Source organism: Perissodus microlepis, chromosome 13, assembly GCF_051167445.1.
Source record: "Perissodus microlepis isolate ML-2025 ecotype Zambia chromosome 13, ASM5116744v1, whole genome shotgun sequence".
NCBI classification, from domain to species: Eukaryota; Metazoa; Chordata; class Actinopteri; order Cichliformes; family Cichlidae; genus Perissodus; species Perissodus microlepis.
Genome location: NC_140473.1, coordinates 20,926,677 through 20,951,712, shown reverse-complemented (window position 1 = coordinate 20,951,712; position 25,036 = coordinate 20,926,677). Strand labels below are relative to the sequence as shown.

Sequence of the window (25,036 nt, the reverse complement as noted above, 5' to 3'; positions counted from 1 at the left end):
TGACTCAATGGATCTGCCTTTCTTCACCTTTTGTATGTAGTTGTTTACTATAATAATTTATATAAAAAGAGAGGAAGGGTTATACTGCTGCTTGAATAACTGCACTCATCAAACTACTGTGGCACACATTGTATTAAAAGTCTTAGTATAAATGCATGAATAGCAAATAACAGGGAGAAAAACCGATCACTGAGTGATTTTATTTTACTTCTGGTTTTCTTAAGGCAATGATTTCTATTCAAAAATGGGGTGAACTCATTTTCGTTTTGTATTTCTTGTTCCTTTTCCGTTTTGTTCGTTTCTATTCCCCTTCATTTCTTTTTTTTCCACTGTCTGACACAGTTTTACAGACTAAATCCTGCTTCATGTTGCTTATTAGAGGTTAGAGTGATAGACTGGCGCCATGTCTGCCAACCTCATTTTTAGTATATCAGGACAGATAAGATGTCTCTTTTCTTGGCTAATTTAAATGGCCAGCGTATTTTTCACTGTAGTAATGATTAGAGATAACAGAGCCAGTCCCACTCCAGCGTTTTCCTCTGGGATAGAGAAGGTAAAATGGAACATTAAAAATAAATAAGTATTGTGTCCATTTGTACAGACAAATCATGACAACACATCTGTGAATATTTATTATAGAGACAATTTAAACTTTTGCAGCAGGGATAACTCTTGTCGGCACTGTCAGGGCACTGGTGCATTAACATCTGTTTGGGTTTTGAGTTGAATGGCAGTATATAATTACAAATGCTATTAGCTTGCTCTATCAATTTACCTTTCTTAAATTTTGAAATTTGAATTGTAGCTACAATAACCAGTGTAGCTTCAGTTACCCTGTGACTTTTATTGCGTGCTCTGACACAGTGTGTTTTTTATCCATTAAATTATTTACATTTTGTTATTTATATTTCTTGCACAGTCGTTGGATAGCATACCCACAATTTCGTGATATATGCACAATGACAGTAAAGGGCTTTTCTATTCTATTTTATTCTATCCTGTTCTATGTTATACTATGGCAGACAAATGTAATTCCCACATCTAACAGACATTATTTCTTACTGTTTACCTTCCACGGAAAGCATATGCCTATTTCTGAAAGAGTTCTTGCTTTCATCCATTAATTTTCACTTTCTGTTTTGGTTTGCTCATTACTGGTTAGTGCTGTCACCGACTTTTCTTCGAGTGTTTGCAGTTGTCATTTTTATTTTTTTGAATGCTGTTTCCTTGGTTATGTTAAATATTGGCTAGAAAACTGCAAAGTGACTGATTATCACGACTCACTGTGTCTGCTTTTGAGTCATAAAACACATATGGGACACACACGTAATGGTATCATTCAGCTTTGATGTGTCGAGTTGGGTTATATACCTAACTAAATGTAGAAAAAGTAGGAAGCACCAAGTTTTTGGAGCAGTATTTTAATAACAGAAATCAAACAGAAAATGTTTTGGTGCATTTTTTTTTAGCCTTGCAACAGACTAGCGACCTTTCCAGGGTGTACCCCCCTCTAAAATAGCCTTCTAGGATAGGCTCCAGCCCCTGAATCTGATGCGCTGAAGAAAATGGATTGATGGACTTTTTAAAAAAAATGGGAATATAGTATGTTAGGCAAAATTTTAAGGAGCAGGAGTCAGTATTTGGTTTGACCACCTTTAGTCCTTGTCACAGATGTCGTTTCTTTAAGGACGCAGGTGGAATTCTCCAGACTTCTGACTGATAGCGTTCTATTGTGCGCTTTCCTATCCCAGCATGCTTTTCCTACTCTGCCAGTGTTTGTGGGATCATTATCATGCTGAAAAATGAAGCTGTTGCCAATCTGAAACTTTCTTGATGATAACGTGTGGTGGATCAATATCTGACAGCACTTTCCTACTAGACGTCTCTCCTGAGCTCCTCTCTACATATTGAGGACAATTTGAAACAAGTTTGGATTCAACACCTGTTGCCGCTTATTTCCCGCCCAGTTTTTGTTTAATCTGGCACATTTCAGCCTTTCTCTTTGTTTCTGTTTGTTCATAACTTGGCTGCATAACAGCCACAATTTCACTTAGACCATTTCTGATAAGGCTTCAATGAACAGAAGATGAATTAACTGAAGACCCAGATACATCTCTCAGGTCATACGTCATAAAGCAAAAAAATATATAGAAATTAGGGGTGACTTAATACTTTTGCACAGTGCTACAGTATGGCATTAAATGTATTTAATAAGAACGGTTGATTCAAGGACACCTAGAAAGGCTCACCTGACACAAGCAGTGACTGGGGTAGGAATACTCATATGATGAGTCACACAAAGATTGTGGGTCAATAAGAAGCTTTCTTGTATGATGAGCTTGTCAATATGTAAGCACTTGGCTCACTAAACTAGCAAAAAGGACAAGCAGAATAGCTGCAACTAGCTCAAACTGTAGTTCCCTGTCCATAATGATGAACATTTAAAAGTTTCCATAAAATGGAACCAAATGCTCTCTGTTAGTTTTTTTTAGACCATCCAATAATTGAGACAGTAGTGGCGCTGTGAAAGGAGAGCTATCTGACTGCCATCCTTTTGTTGTTTTCAAATAGTCATTGGCATTTACTGAGCAACATTACAGATGATTATTTAAATCTATTGAGCATCATGACCATTAGCTAAATAGCAGCCTGTTTTTGTTGTGACTTTTTAAATGGTTTAGAGCATTCTCATTTGCACAATATCCTCCAAACAAAGCATACACCTTCCAAATAATTTAACATATGTGACTTTGTTTGAACTTAAATAAATAGCACAAGTAAAAGGACTGCTTTAAAATTGTAGGAGAGGTCTTCTAAGAAAACTACATATCATCGCGATTAAAAATTGCCGGTGGTATAAACCATCATCTTAGTTTGTTTAATTGCCGTTCAGGAGAAATCCTTTCACAGGAAGCAGGTTAGGTTGATCTTTATTTTTTCACATAATTCTATTGTTGTATCATAAAAAAAACTTGAAATGGGAGGTTAGTACTAAAAAGTGGTTAGTACTACCTTATTATTATGCAAAGAAACATCTATGGCTCACCTTCATATAGTATTATAATTCTCTTTGGTGTCTATTTTCATGAAATTAGCTACAGTGTTGTCAAAGAATACATATGAATTTTAACTATTTGAAATGGTTTTACTGATTATTTTCAGCTTTATTTATGCTTCAGTAGCAGCTGTGCTTTCTGTCTTCTCGCATACTTGACATACACTTGACTATCAACATAGCCTCACCTCGAGAATGAGGCAGAAATTGCGTGACATTTTCAGAGATGCGTGTGCCCTACTTGAACTTTTTATTAGAGCAAACATGTACCTCATTGTCAAATTAAAGCGTTGTTACATTTAACAAGACACTCTTAATTAAGATTTGTTTCCCTCAGCGACATCGTAATTTTCCCAGTTGTTTCTTTGTGGTATTTATTCCCCGTGAATTCTTGGATTTCCTCCCATAGACTGAATACGGATCGGACTTCCTTCATAAGTTCATAAGATCTGCAGTCCAAAATGAAATTAGCAAAAAAAAATATATTTACAAGGTGAACATTAGCCTCAGATAGAAGATTTGTTCGTTCATTCAAAAGTCCTGTAACGTGTGACTAAATGCTTAGCGATGCAAAGACTTTAAAAAAAGTTAAACCCTAATCAAAGGAAGAGCTCGACGGAGCAGGAAAAAACTCATTTCACATTAAACAACAACACAAAAAAAACATTTCTTTTGTAATACATCCTCTCTTGACATAAATACCCATCCTTTTTCACTGTCACGTCCTTGGAAATCTCATCACATTTCCTTTATTTGTTTCAGACAGATTGCATTATTATGTTATAGTAAAGCAATTTTTAACCTACAAGTGACTTTTCAAAGCTGGTAATCAAAGGCCACCGTGTGTTCATTCATTTGTTACTCTTTCAGATGCAAGAAGTGTGGCTTTGCCGTATATATTGTTTGTGACCTTCCTGGTGGCATGCTGGTGTGCAAAGCTCTGTGAAGTAGAAGTGTTCCTCTTTAGTGTTCTTCAGTTTACAGAGCACAGATTGCTCAGTGTTTTTCACTGAGGGCAAAGCTGCTCATGGAGAAAATAGACCCCTGTGAAGCAAGCAATGCAGACTGACATTTTGCCCCAGCACACACTTAGAAACACAAACATGCAAGCCAGTTGTATACTCCGATGATCCAAAGCATTATTACCACTTATATATGAGGCGAATAACGTCTGTTCTCCCACTCAGCATGTTGGATGCGGGACAAATGGACAAATGTGAGTTTGACTGGTGCATCTCAGAAAGAAAGAGGCTTAGGGGGGTGTCTCAAAACATGAACTGGAGATAGGGTGTGGACTGATGGGCTCGAACAAGTCTGATCCATCTTTGATCCACCTTTATCCACCATGAACTTGAACAAGTTGACAATTACAGTAGAAGTGTTGAATACATGCTTTCAGAGCTATGCTCATAACCTTCGTAAGGTTCATATATTTGTAACAAAACATGATTTAATGCAAGAGATGACATTTTAGTCATGCTTATGTGACTAAACACAAACAGTCATCCATGATCCTTGACTGTGCTTAGAAGTCACAATTCATTAGTGGAATCCTGCAGGAGGAGAAAACTGTTCACATACCAACAGAAGCTGGTGTGCTACAAGCATGATTCATTTCATCGATCATTTTGCAGTAAAGCTATACATAGCAATGAGAATTTGTAAACTTGCATGCTCTGCAGATGGGCTGTGAAGAACAAAAGATCCAGCTGATAATGAAATACACTTGTGATGTTTTATCAAAGCCTCTGTGATTGCCTCAGATACTTGCTTTTTATTCACAGATGAATGCTTTTGTTGCTCCCTTATTTGTCTGCAGTAATTGTTGCTTTCTCTTGATGGTGTTGTTGTTTGTAATTTTAAGTTTGCATTTGTGAATGGTGTAAGTGACTTTTTTCTTCATTTTGTTTTTCTTATAAAACATTTAGTCAAACGGAACATTGCAGGAACAATAGACAACAGATACAAAATAACACCTGACATAAGATTATTAACGCACACTTTATTACACTAATATAATCGTATTTTAAAACTCAAACACGCCTTATGTATGTTTATATGAAACAGAGAAAGACCATTGGTGCTCACATGTTCTATGTAGCAGTTTGGACAATGATCAAACAACTGAGGAAGAGTTTCAAAATCCTTTTGATTTGAGCACACAGATGGGCCTGGATTGCAAAGGGTCTCACTGTCTGTTCAGCATGTGACAGTTTTCTTTGGCATAAGATTTGCCGGTTACATTTGTGTTCATTATAGTGTTATCATCTGCTGGCTCAGCATCCACTGAGCGAGTTTAGGTGGAATAAGCTAACTAAATGCTTAAAAACATTAAAAAGAAATCTTCTTAGAAATTTAAAAAAATATAAAGCTAAAATAATGATTTAAAATAAATGTTGGAATAAAATAAAACTCATATATGCTTTACTATATTTTAAATAGACTAATCTAACAAAACTATAGTATGACTTTTGCATACTTTCTATAGCATACTGCTTTTTTAATGTTTTCGCTGGAGCTCGATGTGCTGTTGGCAAAAAAGGTCTGTTGTCTGACCGTGGGCTACCATTCTTGTCCTGTCAGCTCAAATCTCAAAGACCACTCCAAATGACACATCGGATCCTTGAGAATTCTTGTCCAGCTAGCAGTACTGATTAAGAATTTAGCAAACACTAGACTCACAGACGTGAGGTGTGGCTCAAAAAGTTGATAGCGTGGAATGAGAGTTTTAAAGTCAAGCGATATCTTAGACTCGAGACACAAACTCAAAGTGATGGGTTTGAAATTCTGTTTATCTGTTTTGTTTTTATTCTCAAATTTTCCACATGATGAGCTCAAAGTGCATAAAATATCCCCATCGTATTCATTTTGCTTATCTTCATTCTTATTGCCACTTTCTTTGTGTGTGCGCGCCAATACATTTGTAGTTGAAAACATAGGAATTTAATATCCAACCAGTTTACATATTAATGTAGGCATTTGGCAACTCAGTTATGATTATCATTGCAGGGAAACAACACTATACTTCAATACAAACACTTCCGCTCTCATGCTTGGTATTTATTCTGTTCTACCTGTAATAAATATATTACAGAGCTGTTCTTTAGAGGCTTGCTACCTGATAAGTTCTTATTTTTTCCTCATCTGTCTTATTTCTCTTTCTCCTTATTAGCTGGCAACCTGGGACTCCACTCGTGGTTTGAATGGTAGCCTAAAGGAGAATCGGATAGAAAGTGGTATGCATGGAGTAACACTCAAGATTGTAACATTACTGGTAAGTTGTGGGAGTACAGCGAATCTATTAACACTTGAACTGCGTAGGCAAATATCTGAGAAAGAAACACCAAAATATAAGCAAACACATTTGTTAGTTTTTTCTTTTTACCCACAAATTAAGCATCAGTGTTTCTGTAGGACACACACTAGCACAGTTTTGCTGCATTTTTTTTCAGATATTCATACATTAACCCTACATGTTTTTGACATTACCTGGGGTTCCCATCATAAAGTTTGCTTTTTGTGTGGCTTTTATTCTATTTTTGCAATAAATATTTTCATTTCCAGGTTAGATCAAATGTCTCGTGTGCACAGCATGAAGCAAAAACTTTATGTACATGATACACAACACTGCATATTTCTTTAAAGCTTGAATTTCAACATAAACTAAATACAACAGAACAAACAGATGAGTGAAACTTGATCCCTCGGCTAGTAAAGTCATGTTTTTAAGCTGAACCTTTTAACCGAACCTCTGCTATCACATGCAGCAGTTTGCTAAACATTCAGCATAATATACAGAAAGGGGTACAATGAATATTTTTTCTACTCAAAATATTTATTTCAGTCATTATAATCATCATGAGAGAGGACACTGCACATTTTCTCTGTTTCAAAGTGAAATATTAAGTCGTGCTCTCTGTCTTGTCCTGAGAATGTAGCACAGCAGAAGCCTGCTAAACATCAGTCCTACACTGCAGCGGCTTTTCTTAGACCACTTGTCATATTCTAGTAGTAAAGTCTCTAACCTTGTCCTCCCCCTCAGTCACTTCTCCACCTCCTCAGTCTCCATTTTTCCTCTTCTTCACACATGATTTACCTGCAGCTTATTCATTCACATGAGTTCAGCTAAGCTCTTTCCTGGCAGTGTCACTTAATCAAGTCATTTGCCCCTGCCCACTTAACCACCAGCACCACAACCACCCCTCCTTCCCTGTCCCCCTCCTGTTTTTCTCAGCTCGCCTTAGTCCACCTTCACCCATTTAATTCTGCCCTGACACTTTCAACCCATAAAGAAGAACCGGGAGTCGGTGCAATAAATTCAGAATAGCAATTTCCACATTGATGACCCAAAGCATTTGTCATGGCGCCATGTGTTACGGGTCAACAGTTGCTAAGGAAACTATTTTATTAAGATTAAAGTAGATCACCCAAAAGCTCTTCATAAAGGTGTCACCCTGCTGTTCTTAAGATGACTGACTGTGTCCTCGCTTCAGTTGCCAATCTGGCCCTTAGGGGATTTTGGTGCATTTTGATAAATGACATTCCTGTCATTAAGCACACACACACACACACATACTCTACTCTTTTCAAAGTTTAAGTCTAAATCCATGGCCTTGGAGATAAAATTCACACTTTCCTCAAGATTATGCTAACATGAGTAGCAATTACCTAAAAACTAATTTATTATATGACACAATATTGTTTCAAACAGGAAGAACCTTTTGTGATGGTGGCAGAAAATATTCTGGGCCAACCCAAGAGATACAAGGGTTTCTCCATTGACGTGCTAGATGCCCTCGCTAAGATCCTGGGCTTCAAGTATGATATCTACCAAGTTGGAGATGGGAAGTATGGCTCAGCACTCCCTAATGGATCCTGGAATGGCATGATTGGAGAGCTCATTGGCAAGGTTAGTGGGTTTTACTTTTTATCTCACTGTCACTCAATGTCCAGATTTCAGTCCAAATAATTTTTTCTGGGAGTCATGCCATTTTTATTTTGTTCTGAAATAGAAACCTAGTAATGAGGCTTAGTAATAAAAAAGAAAAAGAAAGAGAGAAAGAAAGAATCAAACAAACTTTTCTTTTTTTTTGTAGTCGGTGTCATCCCAGTTTGATTGAAAGGGTCTGAATACTGCTGTTGGAATGGATCCCTGACAAATACTGTTACGATTCATAATAATAATGGAATTTAAATTCAATTTAATAAAGGCAGAAGTGTATATATATATATTGTGCACTGTACATAGTGTCTTTATAAACTTTCTTAGAGTCTTGTATTCTGTATATGACAGCATGATACATGTTATTACTTAATTCAACTGTTTATCTGAGTGAGATATGTGATTTGTTAAATGCAGAAGGAACATTTTCAATGCTACAATAACACAGAATAACCATACAGACTATTCAGCAATGTAGCAGGTTAGTTATGATGGACGTTTCATGTAATCATTACAAAAGATTCTGGTTTTTCTTCTGCTGAGGGCACGAATCGGCAGAGAGAAATTGTCTAAGTGACGACTTGAGTTGAGATGATAGCAAATTCCTGTCTCTTTTTTTCCCTGTATATCCATTTTTAAATTGAAAATGTGGACTGAAAGAAGTTCTTGAGGTTTATCAGTGTTATTGTGAAGAATGAAAAGATGGCACATAACAAATTTCCTTCCAATTCAGCCCCTCCATTTGGAGCAGTGTCACAGAAATGCCACGCTAATGGTTTGTCTAGAGAATAAGACGCAAGGTTTTCACACTGTCAGAAAGGATAATTCCTGTGTCAGTGTACATATTAGATTCAAGCTTGGAGGCCTTTTATATACACAGGCAAATGATTTTACAGACACACAAGCCAATCTAATCTCCTAAATGTTGAGAAAAGATTCACTAATTAATGGAGGTCAAGTTAACTAGATTTGTTTCTGATACCTAACAACATATGACAGTGTAATTATCCTCTGTTGATTTAAAATGGAATGTTAGAAAGTTACTGAAAATGGAAACATATTGTTCTTTGTTCACAGCGTGCTGACTTGGCAGTATCAGCAATCACCATCACGCCAGAGCGTGAGAGTGTGGTTGATTTCAGCAAACGCTACCTGGATTACTCAGTGGGAATTTTGATGCACAAGTCAGAAGAAAAGATCAACATTTTTTCTTTACTCGCACCGTTTGATCTGGCAGTCTGGGCATGCATAGCTGCAGCCATCCCTGTGGTGGGCATCATGATCTTCCTGCTCAGGCGCATCCAGGCAGTGCGCTGCCAGAACAATACAGCCGGTCATCCACCACCTACCGTTTCCACTTCGCTTCAGAGTGCTATCTGGATTGTCTACGGTGCTTTTGTGCAACAAGGTGGGTAATAGAGTTTGTGTTAGTCAATGACAACATCCAAAAACAGCAATTGCACATCCTGAACAGTATTTGTCATAGCAAAGAGTCAAGGCTTTGCAGGTTTTTGTTCCATAGTGACTGTATGAAAACCTGTCTGTATTTAGCCTTCAGTGGCATATCAGTGAAACCCACCAGTCAGACAGTTTTGAATGTGAAACCTGACATGAAATAGAACAAGTCACGAAAAACAATTAAAATGCTTTAAGGGATTAATGACAAAAGAGCACAGTGAAAAAGTCAAATCAAGTGAAGAACATATGTTAATGTCTACGGTCTGTGTAGAGAAAATGCTGATTCAGTAGTGAGTCAGTCTGGGGCACAGCGCCCACCTTAGCATTTTCTAAAGGTGCCCTTGACAAAGAGAGCATCCCATCTTTAGATCTGGTGGAGATCCAGGTATGTCCGCTGTGGATAAATGACTACTTCAGCAACTGATGTTAAAGCCTCAACTGCATCTGTCAAAGTCTGGCACACTGCCCGTGAGCCTTTTTTAACCCAACACCCACTATATTTCAAGATAAGCTAAATTCCTCTCCTTTTTTCTGCCTCTCCCTCATTTCTGGCTCATGTTCCAACGTTGCCACTTTTTGTTTGAGTCAAGTGGATTGCATTTTTTTCTTGGGGATGACGTAGGTCACTTTGATACGGATCTGACTGCTGATGCATAGTGTGCCATTGTCAGAGTGCATAAACTTGGCAATCATATCCCCCCACTGATTTTATAATGATATGCCAACACTTGGCTGGTTTTTGTTGTATGTTCGGTGCACAATGGACTATCTACGCCCAGACATGCTGACTTTTATCACTGCCTTTTTCAAGCAGGGACAACACTTCTTTTGTTCCAAAAGGAGGTCAGACCAAGGTAGAAAATTATCTGAAACTGTCTAGGAGAACAAATTAAACTAACACAATTTCCTTATGAATAAAGGGTTTAATCAATTTGTTTCTAAGATGAAAGAGACTGTACCACAGTGGACCATTGCAGTGGGGTAAAATCCAGCAAAGTTTCCAGAGCCACATTTCACATTCAGTGACCTCAACAAATCAAAGCTGTATGTAATAAAAATGACTGATGCCGCAGTGCTATGCATCTGACAAGGCCCCAGATTTTTTGGGCTTTTTTCTTCCTTTTCCGAGATGTCATAAGGGTGCAGTTGTGTTGATGGTGACACTTTTAGACAAATATGTTTTCATTACATTTCATATTCCTGAATCATTCAGATGGCATTTCTGTGGCTTTACACTTCAAAATTAGAATTTGTGCTGACATTTTTCTCATGCACCTCAAAAGCTGTTTCAGGATTGTTTTGCAGAGAATGTGTTGGTATGACAGGAGAAATAGTGATGATAGCAAAGCTAATGTGATGAACCAGTCTCTTAACCTCAAGGAAAACAAGGAAAAGCCAGGATTAAAGATGTGGGTGAAAAGAGAAGGATGAATTTTAATGAGTAGCATGTTCTTTGGGAAAATTTAAAAAAAAAACTGTAGCATTTCAGGGTAGATGGTTCTGAATACACAAAGCTCTCGGGAAAGTAAATTAATAAAGTTTTAATTATACAGAATCACCATGCAGACAATCAGCTTCTCTGGTGTTTTATGCAAATATTAGCACAATTTTTAAGTAAAATTGCTTTAAAAAATAAAAAAAAATATCTTAAAATCGTATTGGTAAAAAAAAAAAATAGAGTCATTACATAAGGCATTATCATATGGCTCTCTTATAATATAATCACAGTGATTGCTTTGTAAAGGAGAATCTATATATTTCAGCAGTATTATAATGTACTATAATGGGTTGCATTTTTTGATTTTTAGCAGCAACATGTTTGAAAAACCTGAAACATTTTATGGGTTTGGTTTGGTTTTTTCACTACGTCTTGTTTTATTTGTGATACAGAAAAACAACCGCAAATATTCTTTGAAATGAAACTCAATGTCACAAGCAATTTGAGTACAGTACATCGCTTTGAAAATTAAATTGGCCAATTTTTGCTATCACACCAGCAATCAAGTAATTGAGGAAAGAATGACCTGATAAATCAATCATGGCAGTAGTGATTATTTGAAACCAAACATGGTGCAAGGCAAAGACTTATTTTGTAGTTTTTAACTCTGTGCTTCTGTCTGTACAACAACAGGAAGTGACTCCATCCTGGGATCAGTGGCTCTCCGTATCGTCATGGGCAGCTGGTGGCTTTTCACCCTTATCGTGTGTTCGTCCTACACAGCAAACCTGGCAGCCTACCTCACTGTTTCACGAATGGACAACGCAGTTCGGTAAAAAAATAAATAAATAAATGTTTTTTTTAAAAAGATAGATAGATAGTAAAGAAATGATGCTAATCAAAACTAGAGAGCTCACAGTTGTATTCTGTCTCTTCTTGGTAAAAAGCCCAGCACATGCATTACCCACAATGCAGTCTGTGAAAATTGGGTGTATTATGCTAGTAGCAGCTAAAGTGGCCTCGAGCTGCTAGCCTCAATTAGGGAACAAGGAGCAGGCACCAGAGTTCTGATAAGCTCAGGCTTTCTTACTTCACACCAATGGTCTTCAGCCCCAATTGAGCTGACTCAAGGGACATTACTAGAGGCATCACAGAACCATGAATGGCTTCAAGCTATCTTTTTCTTATTCACATGCTTATGCTAATAAGCATCTGCGTGCTTCAATCTTAAATGCATGTCTTTGCCTATGTGTTATTTATTTGATTTGTGGATTTTTTTTATATATACATATAATATGGGGTGATTTCTTGAGGCATTAAACATTCTGCAGTATTTTAATTACAGGGACATGTGCGGCTGAGTTTTAATGTCAGTCTACACAGTGCTTCGGTGATTTCTGACCCACTGCCTAACAAATACCCTGTCTTCAGCCAAAATTTTATTTGTCAGTGAATCCAATTTGGTCTGCTGTCTCTCCCCAAAGAATGAGCAGAGAGGCATTTGATTGCATTGGGTCCATCTTCTGTTGAACAAATAGCCACATGTGGACATATGAGTAGACGAGGCGAATGCTAAGCAGTACACAGCTCACCTGTGAAGACATTTTGTTTGCAGGTGTGTGTGTGTGTGTGTGTGTGTGTGTGCTTCTGTTTAGAGGGACATTAATCTTTATTTGTGGTGCATGTGTTACAGTTTAACAGAACCACACTGCAAATGATGGCACTTAAGAATTAAATTGAAGAAGAAAGTACACTGTGACCAGTTTTAAATTGAAAAAAAACAAAACCTCATGACATCTGCTGTTTTCAATAGTAACACTAGGCTGTGTTGGATTCACCTTTGTGCTAATCTAAATTGACTATACTATCAGTTAGGGCTGCCACGATTAGTCGACTAGTCACGATTATGTCGACTATCAAAATCGTCGACGACTGATTTAATAGTCGACGGGTCGTTTGAAGCTTTGTAAGATCAGAAAAGACGCAGGAATAAGTAGTAGGATTTAAGAGTGTAATAACAGACTGAAACAGAAGATGGCAGCACTGCATGTACAAGGATGCCAGCTGCCGTTAAACCGCGAAGAAGAAGAAGTAGCTCTGTCCCATAATTCATAGCGCTGCCCAGCTCAGTTTCCAACAATGGCAGCAGCTAGTTAGATTTAATATTATTCTTATTATTCTTTCTGGGTCACAAAATAAACGTTTAACATATTTTCAGGCGAGAATGTAGCTGTGTAAACCTCAAATATCTGCTCAGTTTATCAAGACACCACAAAAGCGCTCCGACGTTTTCGGAGACGTCTGTTACCCACTAGCTCGATAGCTAGCCGGGGGCAAGGCTCACTAGAGCCCGTGAGAACACCGGACTCCCGGCAAATCCTTTTCAAACCCACCGCCGTCTTTCGCTACTCAGGTTAAACATATATAAGTCACTTAGATAACTTTAAAAAATTTATTGTTTGGCCTTTTTTAGTATTTTATTTGTTCCTGAGTAAATCAGTTTGGCTGAAATTAAAGTTATAGTTTTTACACAGCTGAATAAACGTCAAGCAGACAACTTGATTATTAGAAGTGTGAGATGCTCGAGAATATACTCCGGTGTCCCGGTATATTTTAGATAGCAAGGAGCAGACGACTGAGTTTATTAAACTTCACCGAAACAATCTGCAAATTTCATTAAAATTTAATAAACTATCATCTTGTCTTTATTTTTAGTTAGCACATACGTTACACACTTAAAGCTGTAAGCTAATGATAGTTATATAAGAGCAGATGGATGCATGATCTGATTAGTCGACTAATCGCAAAAATAATCGGTGACTAGTCGACTATCAAAATAATCGTTTGTGGCAGCCCTACTATCAGTCAAGGTAATAATAATAATAATAATAAGGGATTGCATTTATATAGTGCTTTTCGGGGCCCTCAAAGCACTTTACAATTCCACTATTCATTCACTCTCACATTCACACACTGGTGGAGGCAAGCTACAGCCACAGCTGCCCTGGGGCAGACTGACGGAAGCGAGGCTGCCATATCGCGCCATCGCCCCCTCTGGCCGTCACCAGTAGGCGGTAGGTGAAGTGTCTTGCCCAAGCACACAACGACCGAGACTGTCCGAGCCGGGGCTCGAACCGGCAACCTTCCGGTTACAAGACGAACTGCCAACTCTTTGAGCCACGATCGCCCCGCCCAATCCAAAGTACTGTATGGATTGGCTGCATGCTGCATATGTGTAAAAACTAAAAAGATTTTGATGATTACAGCCTGAGATATAGTTTTTTATCAAGCACTGGAAATGGTAATCTTGTATGGAGAAAATATAATTTCTGAAAACTACAGTTCCACACAGTTTGGCAACACAAAGTAGCAAAACTATCAGTTTATTACACTAAATTAGCCACTTTTTAAAAATTAAATTCAAAACAATTTACTGCACTTCTCTCTTTATCGGCCTGTAATTGTTTTAAATATGTATTTGACAATATGAATAAGTGGCTGTTTGTGACCCAGTTCCATTAACAAATTTGATCTTTTTTAACCTGATAAACATTTGCAATAGCTGCTTACTGAGATGCAGAGGGAGAACTCAGTCTGTGTGTCATTTTCACAGATGGTATAGAAAATGTACAATGGCTCTTTAGGACAATCTCTTTTTCTCATTGATCTGGAAAAAATACAGTAGAGTGGCTTGGGAAAGAAAAGCAGTGTGTATTGTGCAATTTTTTTTCTAGTATCAAGGAGACATCACTCCTGTGCAGGGAAAAGGTTTGGAATTCAATTCTTTCAGACGCACATTGTAAACTCAGTTTTGTGAAAAGCTGTGGAAGAGTGTTGGAAAGAGGAATGTTAATACCTTCATTTAAAGTCCTATTATTTTGGTCAGTGTAGGAACAGCTGGGTCATTAATGTCCATACAGGAATAATCCGAGAGGACTGTGAATTAGAGCAATGCTAAGCACATGCACCGTACCCTGAAAATCCCAACATTCCTCTATTTTGGCAACATTGTGTAATGTGTACTAATACTCCGACGTACCTGACAGAACAGGGCTGCATATCTCCAAATGTACACAATGAAATGTGTCCCTGCTTTGTGTTTGTCACAATGGTATTGGTAGCTTGTCCTCCAACATAAAACCAATATCCTAGCCTTGGAGTCAATGTGACTTGAATTTTATAAATCAGATGGAGTGAGGTTCAGTCCACCTTCCTTCATCTGAAAAACATTAAAGCTCAAGCTGTTGCTTTGATTCTTGGAAAAATCTGTTTTCTTTCACAAACAGATTATGGATCTTGCCATACAGCCCAAAAAACTAGCAGCTTGGGCTTTTGCTGTCAGTGAGGTTGCATTACCCTGGATTTAGGTAATGCTGTGAATGTCCACATGGAAATGATCAGAGAGGACAATGACATTTAGAAAATTTCCAATAAGAGCAACGCTAAGCACACGTGCATGTTTGCATTTGTCTCTCTCTGAGTGTGGGTGTGTGCATGATACATGAGTGTGGTGTAACAGGAGCAATAACTTAATCTTAAGTGAACATTTGCATTTTTAAACACTACACGACTCGTTCCCCTTTGTTTACAGTGTGTCAAAATAAGCCTTTACTAAACTCCTACGCCTAGGGACAAAGAGGTGATTTTTTTCACCCCCTGCTGTGATTTAAACCCTAATCTTATGTTCTTATCTTGAATTAGTTTGAGAGAGCAAAAGAAAAAGTGAGAGATTAGTTTTGGCTAAATTCTCTTGATTTTTATATTGTTTCAGTTTTCACTGCTTTGGCCAGTTACACATATGTAAAGCTAACAAATCTATGCATGCATGTGTGGGGAAAAAGGAACGAAAGGAAAAGGTCTGTGTAATGTACTTCAGCCATTATATTTAATGAACAGAGGGTTCACCTTTCTGCAGTTATTACCAAAATCTAAGAGTGATGCAGTGCTTTGAAGAAAAGGTAAACCAGAAAAAGTACTTAAAATGGGCCACGATTCTTAGTACATGTAGATCATATACATATTATTAATTATTTCACCTTCTTCCATTGTTTTTTCTGTGGTATCTTAAATCTGCACCTTCATAACACACTATAGGTCACAGTGCTTATGTAGTTATGAAACTAAGATGTTAGAGAAAAATCTGAATATTTAACCCAGTCCATTAAAGCTTGTAGTTTAATGTGACAGCAGAAGTTAGAGACCATGAAATATCTAATAGGTCGTTTGTTTTGCTCTCACTTGCTGTTTTCCCCTTTCCACAACCACTTCCACACCATATACGCCTCCAATTAAATGGTTGAATTAGTCCTGCAGTATCAGCTCCAGATAAGCTATTGGATTCTCCGACTTCTCAGAGAATTGGAAGAAAGACGGTTAAAGCTTCAAGGGAAAAAACATGAACAGATTTCCTTAACTTTTGTTTTTTGTAGTTATTATGAGACTTTAACAAGATATTATAACAATCTAATTTATATTAATGTTTTGTAATAATTAATAACAATGTTTTATTGCCACAACAAGTCGTGAATAACGTGCTGTCTGACTCGTGGTGCTGTAGAGCGCCCCGCTGTTGGACAAACTATGCAGTGTCAACATAACATGGTTAAAGGGTGTTTGTTCCATCTCCTCTTTAGTTTTTTATAGTCATATCAAATAGCCATCACCCCTGTCAGGCATTAAGTATTGAGTTAACATATCAACTCAACACCAATAAAGAAAATTGGTGATATGAAAACATTTTTTACATTGCATTGGCAATTGGCAAATATTTTGCTTTACAAATTTCAGAATTAGTCCGTCTTAAAATGAAAGCTGCAAGTGGCTCTTTTCTTATTTCCTACAATCTTGAGGCAGAAACTTCTAGATCCAATAATAAGTAGAATGCAATTTGGAGCAGGTTCTACTGGGGATTAATGACCAGCCATTGGGATGAACCCCATAATCATTCATGAATGCAGTACCCCCAAACTGATCATCATTACTGTGAATCACACTGGACTCATTGTGCTGGCAGTGCTGGGGAAAGTTGTGGTATCGCACTACAGGTGTAGCTAATTTAGTTGATAAAGGGCATGATGATTAGTGATTTGCTCCAATGTGCATTAAAAAGGAAGTCAGCAGTTTTAGGTCTACTGATTTGTTGGAGTGCATTAGGGGCGAGTTAAATCTTGAATTTTAAATAGAGGGGAAAGAGAGTCCTTCTGTAAAGGACAGAAGCCAAGAGACTTATGTGGCATAATGAATGAAAGGGGAAAAGAGTGCTGATATCAGCTTGAATTAGTGTCTGCCACATTTTTTTTATTCTGCCCTACCTGGTTGCAAACACAGGAATGCTTATATCCTATTTATATAGCAATATAATAGTTAATATCTAGATTAGCGATAAAGGGACATCTAATAAATTGGAATTGTCTGTGTCACTGTTATTGTGGACGATTATAACAATACAACATTAACAAAATAATGGAATCTTGTATCTGGTTTATCATCTGTTAGTAATGAAATATGAATTTGTTGTGACACATGGACAAGTGTAATTTAATAGTTTTAATGTTAAGCATTTGTTCATGCATGTTTCTTGAATTAATACCAGAAGTATTTCCTACATCGGGATTTCTTGCATCATGCGTGTGTGGAGAAATAGTGGAGCATGATTTTACAAGCTAACATACAGTTAGTTGTAGCAACTTTGCTGGCTGCAAACATTTAAAACATAATGGCAAAAGCCCATCTATGTTATTTATCATCATAACACACTTTATGTGAGTAATTTATGACAGAAAAGGTATCCTTTGAAAACTAAACATTTTACCACCAGCATAGCCATCATAAAATAAAGTACAGCCCCTTTCAAGGTTTCATCTTTTTCTGTATCGGGACATACAACAAATAATCTGGTCCTAGGCACGTCTTCAAATTAGTTAAATGTAACTTCAGATGAAATACAAAACATGACAAATAAACGATATCATTATTTATCTAAAAACTTAAGCCACGATTCAGAAGCAGTGTGTGAAAAACGTAAGCACACCTTAAGAGGGCAATTAGCAGCCAATTGCTGCTAATGAAATACACTTGATTAGTTGAGCCTCACAAGTGTGGCCACCTCTATGGAGCAGAAAAAAAAGAAAATAAAGTTTTATAGAAGTTTTGGCAGTTTGCTGCTTGGGAGCTTTCAGCTATTGTGATGCTGTTTCCATCAAAACCAATCATTTGTGAAAGTTTATTCACAAGAGGAAAACATTCAAGACAGTTACCACTCTTTCCAGGACTGGATATCACAAGTGTAGCGCAAATCTACAACAAAATTGATTAAAAAAAAAAAAAAAAAACAGAACGAAAATGCATAATGATTCCTCCAAAACCATTACTTAAAGTTAAGGCCGTGTTACAAGCTACTGAATCATGTGATGTAGTGATGCATTTTGGCCTAATTTTTGTTAAATAAATAAATTGTGTTGATCAAAACAGCCCTGATCCATCGAGACATGGAGTCCACTAGACTCCTGAAGGTGTGCTGTAGTATCTGCAGTCAAGATGTTAGCAGCACATTCTTTCTATCAGTTGAGACTTGAGATCCATGGATCTGACGTCTTTGTCCAGCACATTCCACAGATGCTCGACTGGATTGAGATCTGAGTAATCCAAGTCAGTATCTCAAACACTTTGCTGGGGTTTTACAGATATCCCCTATAGATATCCAATATTTTTGCTTTTTACCTGTTGGTAAATAAAACCTCATGTTAACGTTAAGTAACCGTAATGCTAATGTTATAATGTTTCAATTATTATGACTGTTACTGTATGTTTTCTTCTTTTATCTTTAAACAAAGTAAGTAATTCACTCATGTGACCATGCAGATCATTCCAGGACCTGTCCAAGCAGGTGGACCTAGTTTATGGGACGGTGAGAGACTCGGCTGTGTACGAGTATTTTAGGGCCAAAGGCACCAACCCTCTGGAGCAGGACAGCACATATGCTGAGCTGTGGAAAGTCATCAACAAAAACAATGGCTTTGAGAACTCTGTATCCAGCCCTTCAGAGGGTATCAAGAAGGTGAGTATTTATTTTTATCTTCATGAACAAAATGTTCAATTTCAAGGGGGAAAGAGCATTTTGTCTCTAAGAAAAAAAAGATGTTCTGTAAAGGTTTGCTTTACACAGGACGATGTTTTAACAATGCCTTAGCAATCTAACAGTTCATTTCAGGTCACCCTCAAAAAGGAAATGTATGCACAGCAAAATATTGACAAGAAGCAGGCATTGAAAAGAGGGATTTGTCTAGCCGCAAAAAATAAATGAATTAATTAAAAACATCTGTAATGTCTTCAGCTCAATAAGGGATTGTCTTGCAATTCACTGCATTTTTTATCTCACACCACTGTGTAGGAACAAGCTGAGAATTAGTTAAAACAAATGCATGTCTGACTAACAGAAGCATGGAGGTAAAAAGTGATTCTTTTAATCTAACAAATTGCAAAGTTTTTCTAATTGTTCCCACAAACTGCCTGTGCGGCTAAATGAATAGTTTGTGCATTCTGTCATCTCGTTCTTTGACGCAAACACTAAACAATAATAATTAGATAAATTACAGTGGGGTCTGACATGTGCACTTGACACAAAACAGCTTTATTATTTGAGCTGATAATTGGATCGAGTGTAATCAGGCCAGGCAATGCAAGGATGCGTACATCACAGGAAAACTAGTCTCAGTTTAATTTGACGAGAGAAAGCAATTTTAATCTGTTACTGATTTACTGCATTGCTCTTCATTCTTAAACAAATTACTGCAGTTTTTATATATGTGTATATATATAAATATATAACCATAGTTTGATTGGAATGTGTGTATGCATAACCCAGTGGCTCTTTGTGTTGTTCATCTTAATTTATTACAGGGACAGTCTTTCTCTGGAAGATGTAGGATGTAGGACACCGCAGGAGGGAAAAGTCAGGACTGTGTACAAAACAATGAATACATAAATAAAAATCCATACAGATTCAGCTGTGGCTCTTCTACATTTTCTACACAGTGATTTTCAAACTCCAGCTTATGATTGGGTGTCTCAAAATGTGTTATTAGGTGAAGATTGCAAATCCAGAAAAAAATAATAAGGAATATTTGTTTTTGTCATAATGTTTTCAGTGTTTAGTGTGAGTGGGCAAATGTACGGTAATTTCTATGCAAATATTTAGCTCCAGTGTTCGGACTGCTCATTGCTTTGTCTGAGTAAAATATCCTCCCATGCGCTTCTCCAGTAAAATAGTCTACTCTTAACCTTAAAAGAAGCGTAAAGCAAATTGCATTTACACTGTATCTAATCAGTTTTTGTTTGTTTATACAAAGCATTCTCGATCGCTGATGATTAAAGAAAATGTTTTTAAAAGTCATTTAAGATTTCTCCACTAAGCAGTTAAGCATGTCTTTATGTAATTACCACGTGCGTCTCTTTTTGTGTTTGTGATGGAAACTTTTGCAGGCGAAGCGAGAGTCATATGCCTTTCTGTGGGACATGGCAGTGGTAGAGTATGCTGCCCTGACAGACGATGACTGCACGTTAACTATAGCGGGAAACAGCATGAGCACCAGAGGCTATGGCATGGCCCTGCAGCACGGCAGTCCTTACAGAGACATCTTCTCACAGAAGTATGTATACGATGCATTTTTACAGCAGAGAAGCCAATGATGCAATAATGCTGTAACATCTAACGTGTTCAGTACCTTAAAACTTTATTTTTATTGGTCTGGGCATCAGTTCTTTTGGTTATGGTAGAGGTTTATTCATAATATACTCATCTTCATTTAAGGGATTCTTCTAAATAGACGATCAAACTAATTGTGCATATTTCTTACTTTATCATAACATGTTATTTAGAGGTAAAACAAAAGGAAATCACACACTTGTTTCATTAATGATTTCCTTGTTCATAGGAAAACCAATACAAAAGTTATTTGGACACAACTATGGCAAGTGTAGCAGAGCAAGGTTGAATTTCAAAGTTGGTCTCTATACTGTTGGCCTCTATCTGAAGCATATTTTTTACTATTTGTCTGTTGCATTTGGCTCAAGGACAGACAAGTAATTTCATGTCTTAAAATTTGAAAGCAGGGCAGGAAACTTTCTCCCCAGGAATAAACACGCTACCGACTTCCATGGCACTCTCTGTTTGTCTATGAAAATTAATATTTAATTAGATGTGAAAACATGAACTCTCGACAAGCACCAACTCAAAAAGAAAGACTGATTAATCTGCCACAAACAGTACTTCAGTGAAAGATGTTTGATCACTTTCAGAAAGAGAAATGGGAATATTTGAACATAGGGTGAGGCTGAGACACTTCATGAGTATAAAAGTATATAAATAACTCTGGTAGTATATCTGCTTATGCCTTTTTGCAATGAATGAATGTGTAGGCTTCTGCAAAATGCATAAATGTCAGTCACTGTTGAACAGTTTGAGTAATGACTGTGCAAAAAGTTAACTGTTCCAGTGGGACACCCTAACTGCTTCGCCTGTGTTTGCGATCAGCCATCATCATTCTCCCCAGCATACATCTATTCCTTACCCTGTAATTTGTGCACTAACTAATGGGCCGACTCTCGTATTTGATCATCTCTGTTTCTGTGCTTATACAGTTTGATATGATACTGATTACTCCTAAGCTCTGATTTTCTTTGCTTCATTTTTATAGAACCGAACTTTTGATTCTTGATTACAATCAGTGTCACATCTTGCGCTCTGTAAACTAAGAACTGCAGTGTTTAATAGCTTTACCCTCTATGGGATTTTAATGAGGTTACAATGAAATGCTAATACATGCAATACATTAACCATGTTTTGTTTTATGTTATTTACTCTCGTTTCGTGAGCTACACAATAACGCTGAATTATTGTTACATGATAATATTGTGGTGAAAATTCTCTGCTCTTCTGCCTTTATCATTCTGTTACCTAGGACTTAATCGGAATCAGTGTTAGCAAAGGATTTGTCTTGTGGTTATTACATGAAGATTTCCACCTACTGTGTTGAAAGAACTACTTAGTCTTTTCTCTGAGCAGGATTTTGGAGCTTCAAGAAAAGGGGGATCTTGACATCTTGAAGCAGAAGTGGTGGCCAAAGAAAGGTCGTTGTGACCTGCAGAGCCACACAGAAGCCCAGCCGGAGGGACGGGCGCTGCGTCTCCACAGCTTTGCCGGCGTCTTCTGCATCCTTGCCGCAGGGTTGCTACTGGCCCTCCTAGTAGCTGCACTGGAGACGTGGTGGAACAGCAACCACTGCCGACGAGAGCAGCCCAAAGAGGTGACCACTGACAACTCGTCGGGCCAGGGCCCAGGCCCGGGCCTTCTAACCCAGAACCTGGCCATGGTGGCCACCACGGGTCCCCCTGCCCCACCAAGGCCCCGGTCGAGACCCAGACCCCCGGGCCCCCCGGTCCTGCCCAGAGATGCCACTGCCACACTCTACTTTATGGATCCAGCAGGCGCTGACACCAGCCCCGATTTAGTAGAGCTGCAGTACACCCAGTTATAATAGGTGTGCCCCTGATGATAGTCCAGACATCATGTGATCAATCTACTCATTCCTTCTCATGTTGGGAGAGAGGTTGGGGTGCTTTGTAAGGGACTTCTCTGAGGCTTCTCTCTCATGCTGACACAAAGAATCCTTAATTGCCAAAAAAAATAAAAAAATACGTCACTAGTGCTCACATGAGAGACCCGCAGTGAAAAGATAACATGCAAATTTAATACCACATACTGAAATTGTACTTCTGAGTCGATAAGTGCTTCAGTTGTACAATAGCTCTCTTTAGCTAATCCATTCAAGTCTTAATGCTTTAGAGCTCAGACTTTATCTTGCTGCTGTCGACTGGGCAGCCCCTCTGCATGAGGCGTCCAGACAACTAAGGCTTGACATGGATCCCTAAACTAAAGTGTGAGCAAATGCAGATAGTAAAGAATCTGAGCCTTGACCTGCCTGTTTGACTTGACAGTCCAACAATACTGGATGAGAATACCCATTTAAGACCCAGTCCTGCCCTGGAAAACACACAGTAAATCAAACTCCATCCAAGCTGCTTTTTGGTGCATATGAGAGTTTGAGTTACTGCTGCTGATTTCTATTTCACAGTCTTTGTGTGTACAGCAGTAGCTGCTCTCTTAATAACCACATATTGCTGTCATGTGAGATTCATTACACAAACATCGCTGCCATTATTTAAAAAGACAAGATGTGCTAACTCTAATCGTGGTTGTGTGCTTTATTGCTGTTGATATGTTGGAAAGATGTTTCCACCCAAAATCTTTTGACTGTAAAACACACACGCTCTGTAGTCTTGAAATGTGACTGTGTGGAAATTTAAAGCAGAAAGAAAGAAGCACATAAAGATGCTGGGCAGCATCTCCGATGTATAGGGAGCAGTAAATAAAGAATCGTAGCAGTTCAAGGAGATTTCTAGAGGCTTGTATTTCCTACTCCAATTGCGCATGAGGGCAAATGCAACAGTTTACAACTCATTCAAAACCTGTTACATGTATGCAGGTAACAGTGAGGTGGGAAAGGTGCAGACAAATTATTTTAATAAATTTACTATTCTGTAACACAGTTTAAACTGAAACAAACAGGAAGACAAATTAAAGAAACAAGAACTGCTGACTATAATAAAAAGTAAAATGTACTTTCTCAGAACTGGTACAGTCCAGGAAAACAAACAAGCAAACCAAAAAAATGGCCATAAAATGAGCTAGAAATGAGCTAGCATTTTATGACAGTAGAGTATGATATCATGAACACAGGATTGGCTACAGCAGTAATGAACAGCAGGACGCAAAGAACAAAATCTTATCTATAGGACCCAAACTGCTTCTTAAGATAAGTGACAGCATGTCTCACAGCTCCCTTCTAGACTGCGAAAAGCATGTAGTTTTTCTTGGTTTCACATGGATTCAATGATGGCAGGTTTTCATGGCAGAACAAAAAAGTAACTAATAAGTACCCAAATGGTGAAGTAGTTGATCCAAACCAAACACAGTGAGGATTTTTGTGTTTGAGCTTCACAAATATTAGTTTTGCCGTTTTTAGAACATAATTGGATTGTCTTTCGAGTTTTAAAATCTTTCCAAGATTTAACATTATATCAAGTTGTATAATTCACTTAAACTTTCTGGTATTTGTTAGATTAAACTACTAAAACAAATATTATGTTTACCTTGAGATGTGGTTAAAAAAATGCGCTCAGCAGTCATGAAATCAAGCTGACCACTGCACAAACTTTAATTGCCTTTCATGCCTACAGGGAGTGATTAAAATTCAAAAGACTTGGGTGGACTATTACTTTATATTCTAAATTGTTTTAAGCAGTGCTCTGTGGCACCATGACAGCATTAGAATACAATATGTGGGCATTATGACAGCCATTTAAAACAAAACTCTGCTGCAAGCCTGAACACACCGGCCAATTAGTTTGACATTATGGAAATACACTTAATTGCTTAGTTGTCAATAATTACAGAAACACGATGGCACAACAATTTTCCTTTAAAAATGAAAAATTCCTTTCTTTTAGAACACAGGTTAGCTACAGAAAAAACAGCGAGTCTTGGCTTACTCTCATTTCTGCTCATATGTGCAAAATCACATTTGGATTCATCAAATATTTGCACCAGGTACTGTGCATATGTCAGTGAATCAGAGTCAGTCTAAAGCCACAGGATCATGCTCACTACATGCACTCTGCATACTGCCGCACACCAGTTTCTTCATGTAGGGAAACATAGTTAACATCGAGGTGAACAATGGAGAATGGGATGTAGTTGTTTTAAGAAAAAGCGTCACCGCTAAGGCAAAAGTCTAATAATAATTAAATACTGAATTAATACATGAAATTCAAAAAAATCTTCTAGCCGTGCAGTTTTCAATACTAAATTATTGACCAAATAGATCAAATAAGTCTTGTTTATTTCAGTCACACGATGCCAAATTATATTCTTTAACATCATCTTGGATATGGCATCTATATTAAAAAGAATCTGGTCTGTACTACAAAGCAAGTTTAGAGGTTTAGCAACATAACAGAGGTTTTAACCTGGGTTTTTATTGTTATAAAGGCCATTTACTTCTTACTTGGCAACTTACGTAGCACA

At 37.7% G+C, this 25,036-nt stretch overlaps 1 protein-coding gene across 3 annotated transcripts in view; it reads left to right on the top strand.

Moving 5' to 3' along the window:
- The window catches only part of grid1a (glutamate receptor, ionotropic, delta 1a), a 260,539-nt gene that overhangs the window by 232,149 nt on the left and 3,354 nt on the right, over nt 1-25,036 (top strand). For all 3 annotated transcript variants that reach the window (XM_084947990.1, XM_084947989.1, XM_084947991.1), the window contains exons 9-15: nt 6,228-6,329; nt 7,767-7,964; nt 9,075-9,405; nt 11,587-11,725; nt 18,754-18,949; nt 20,374-20,540; nt 21,956-22,196. In XM_084947990.1, coding sequence (XP_084804116.1) covers nt 6,228-6,329; nt 7,767-7,964; nt 9,075-9,405; nt 11,587-11,725; nt 18,754-18,949; nt 20,374-20,540; nt 21,956-22,196 — 1,374 coding nt within the window. The remainder of the gene's footprint in view (nt 1-6,227; nt 6,330-7,766; nt 7,965-9,074; nt 9,406-11,586; nt 11,726-18,753; nt 18,950-20,373; nt 20,541-21,955; nt 22,197-25,036) is intronic.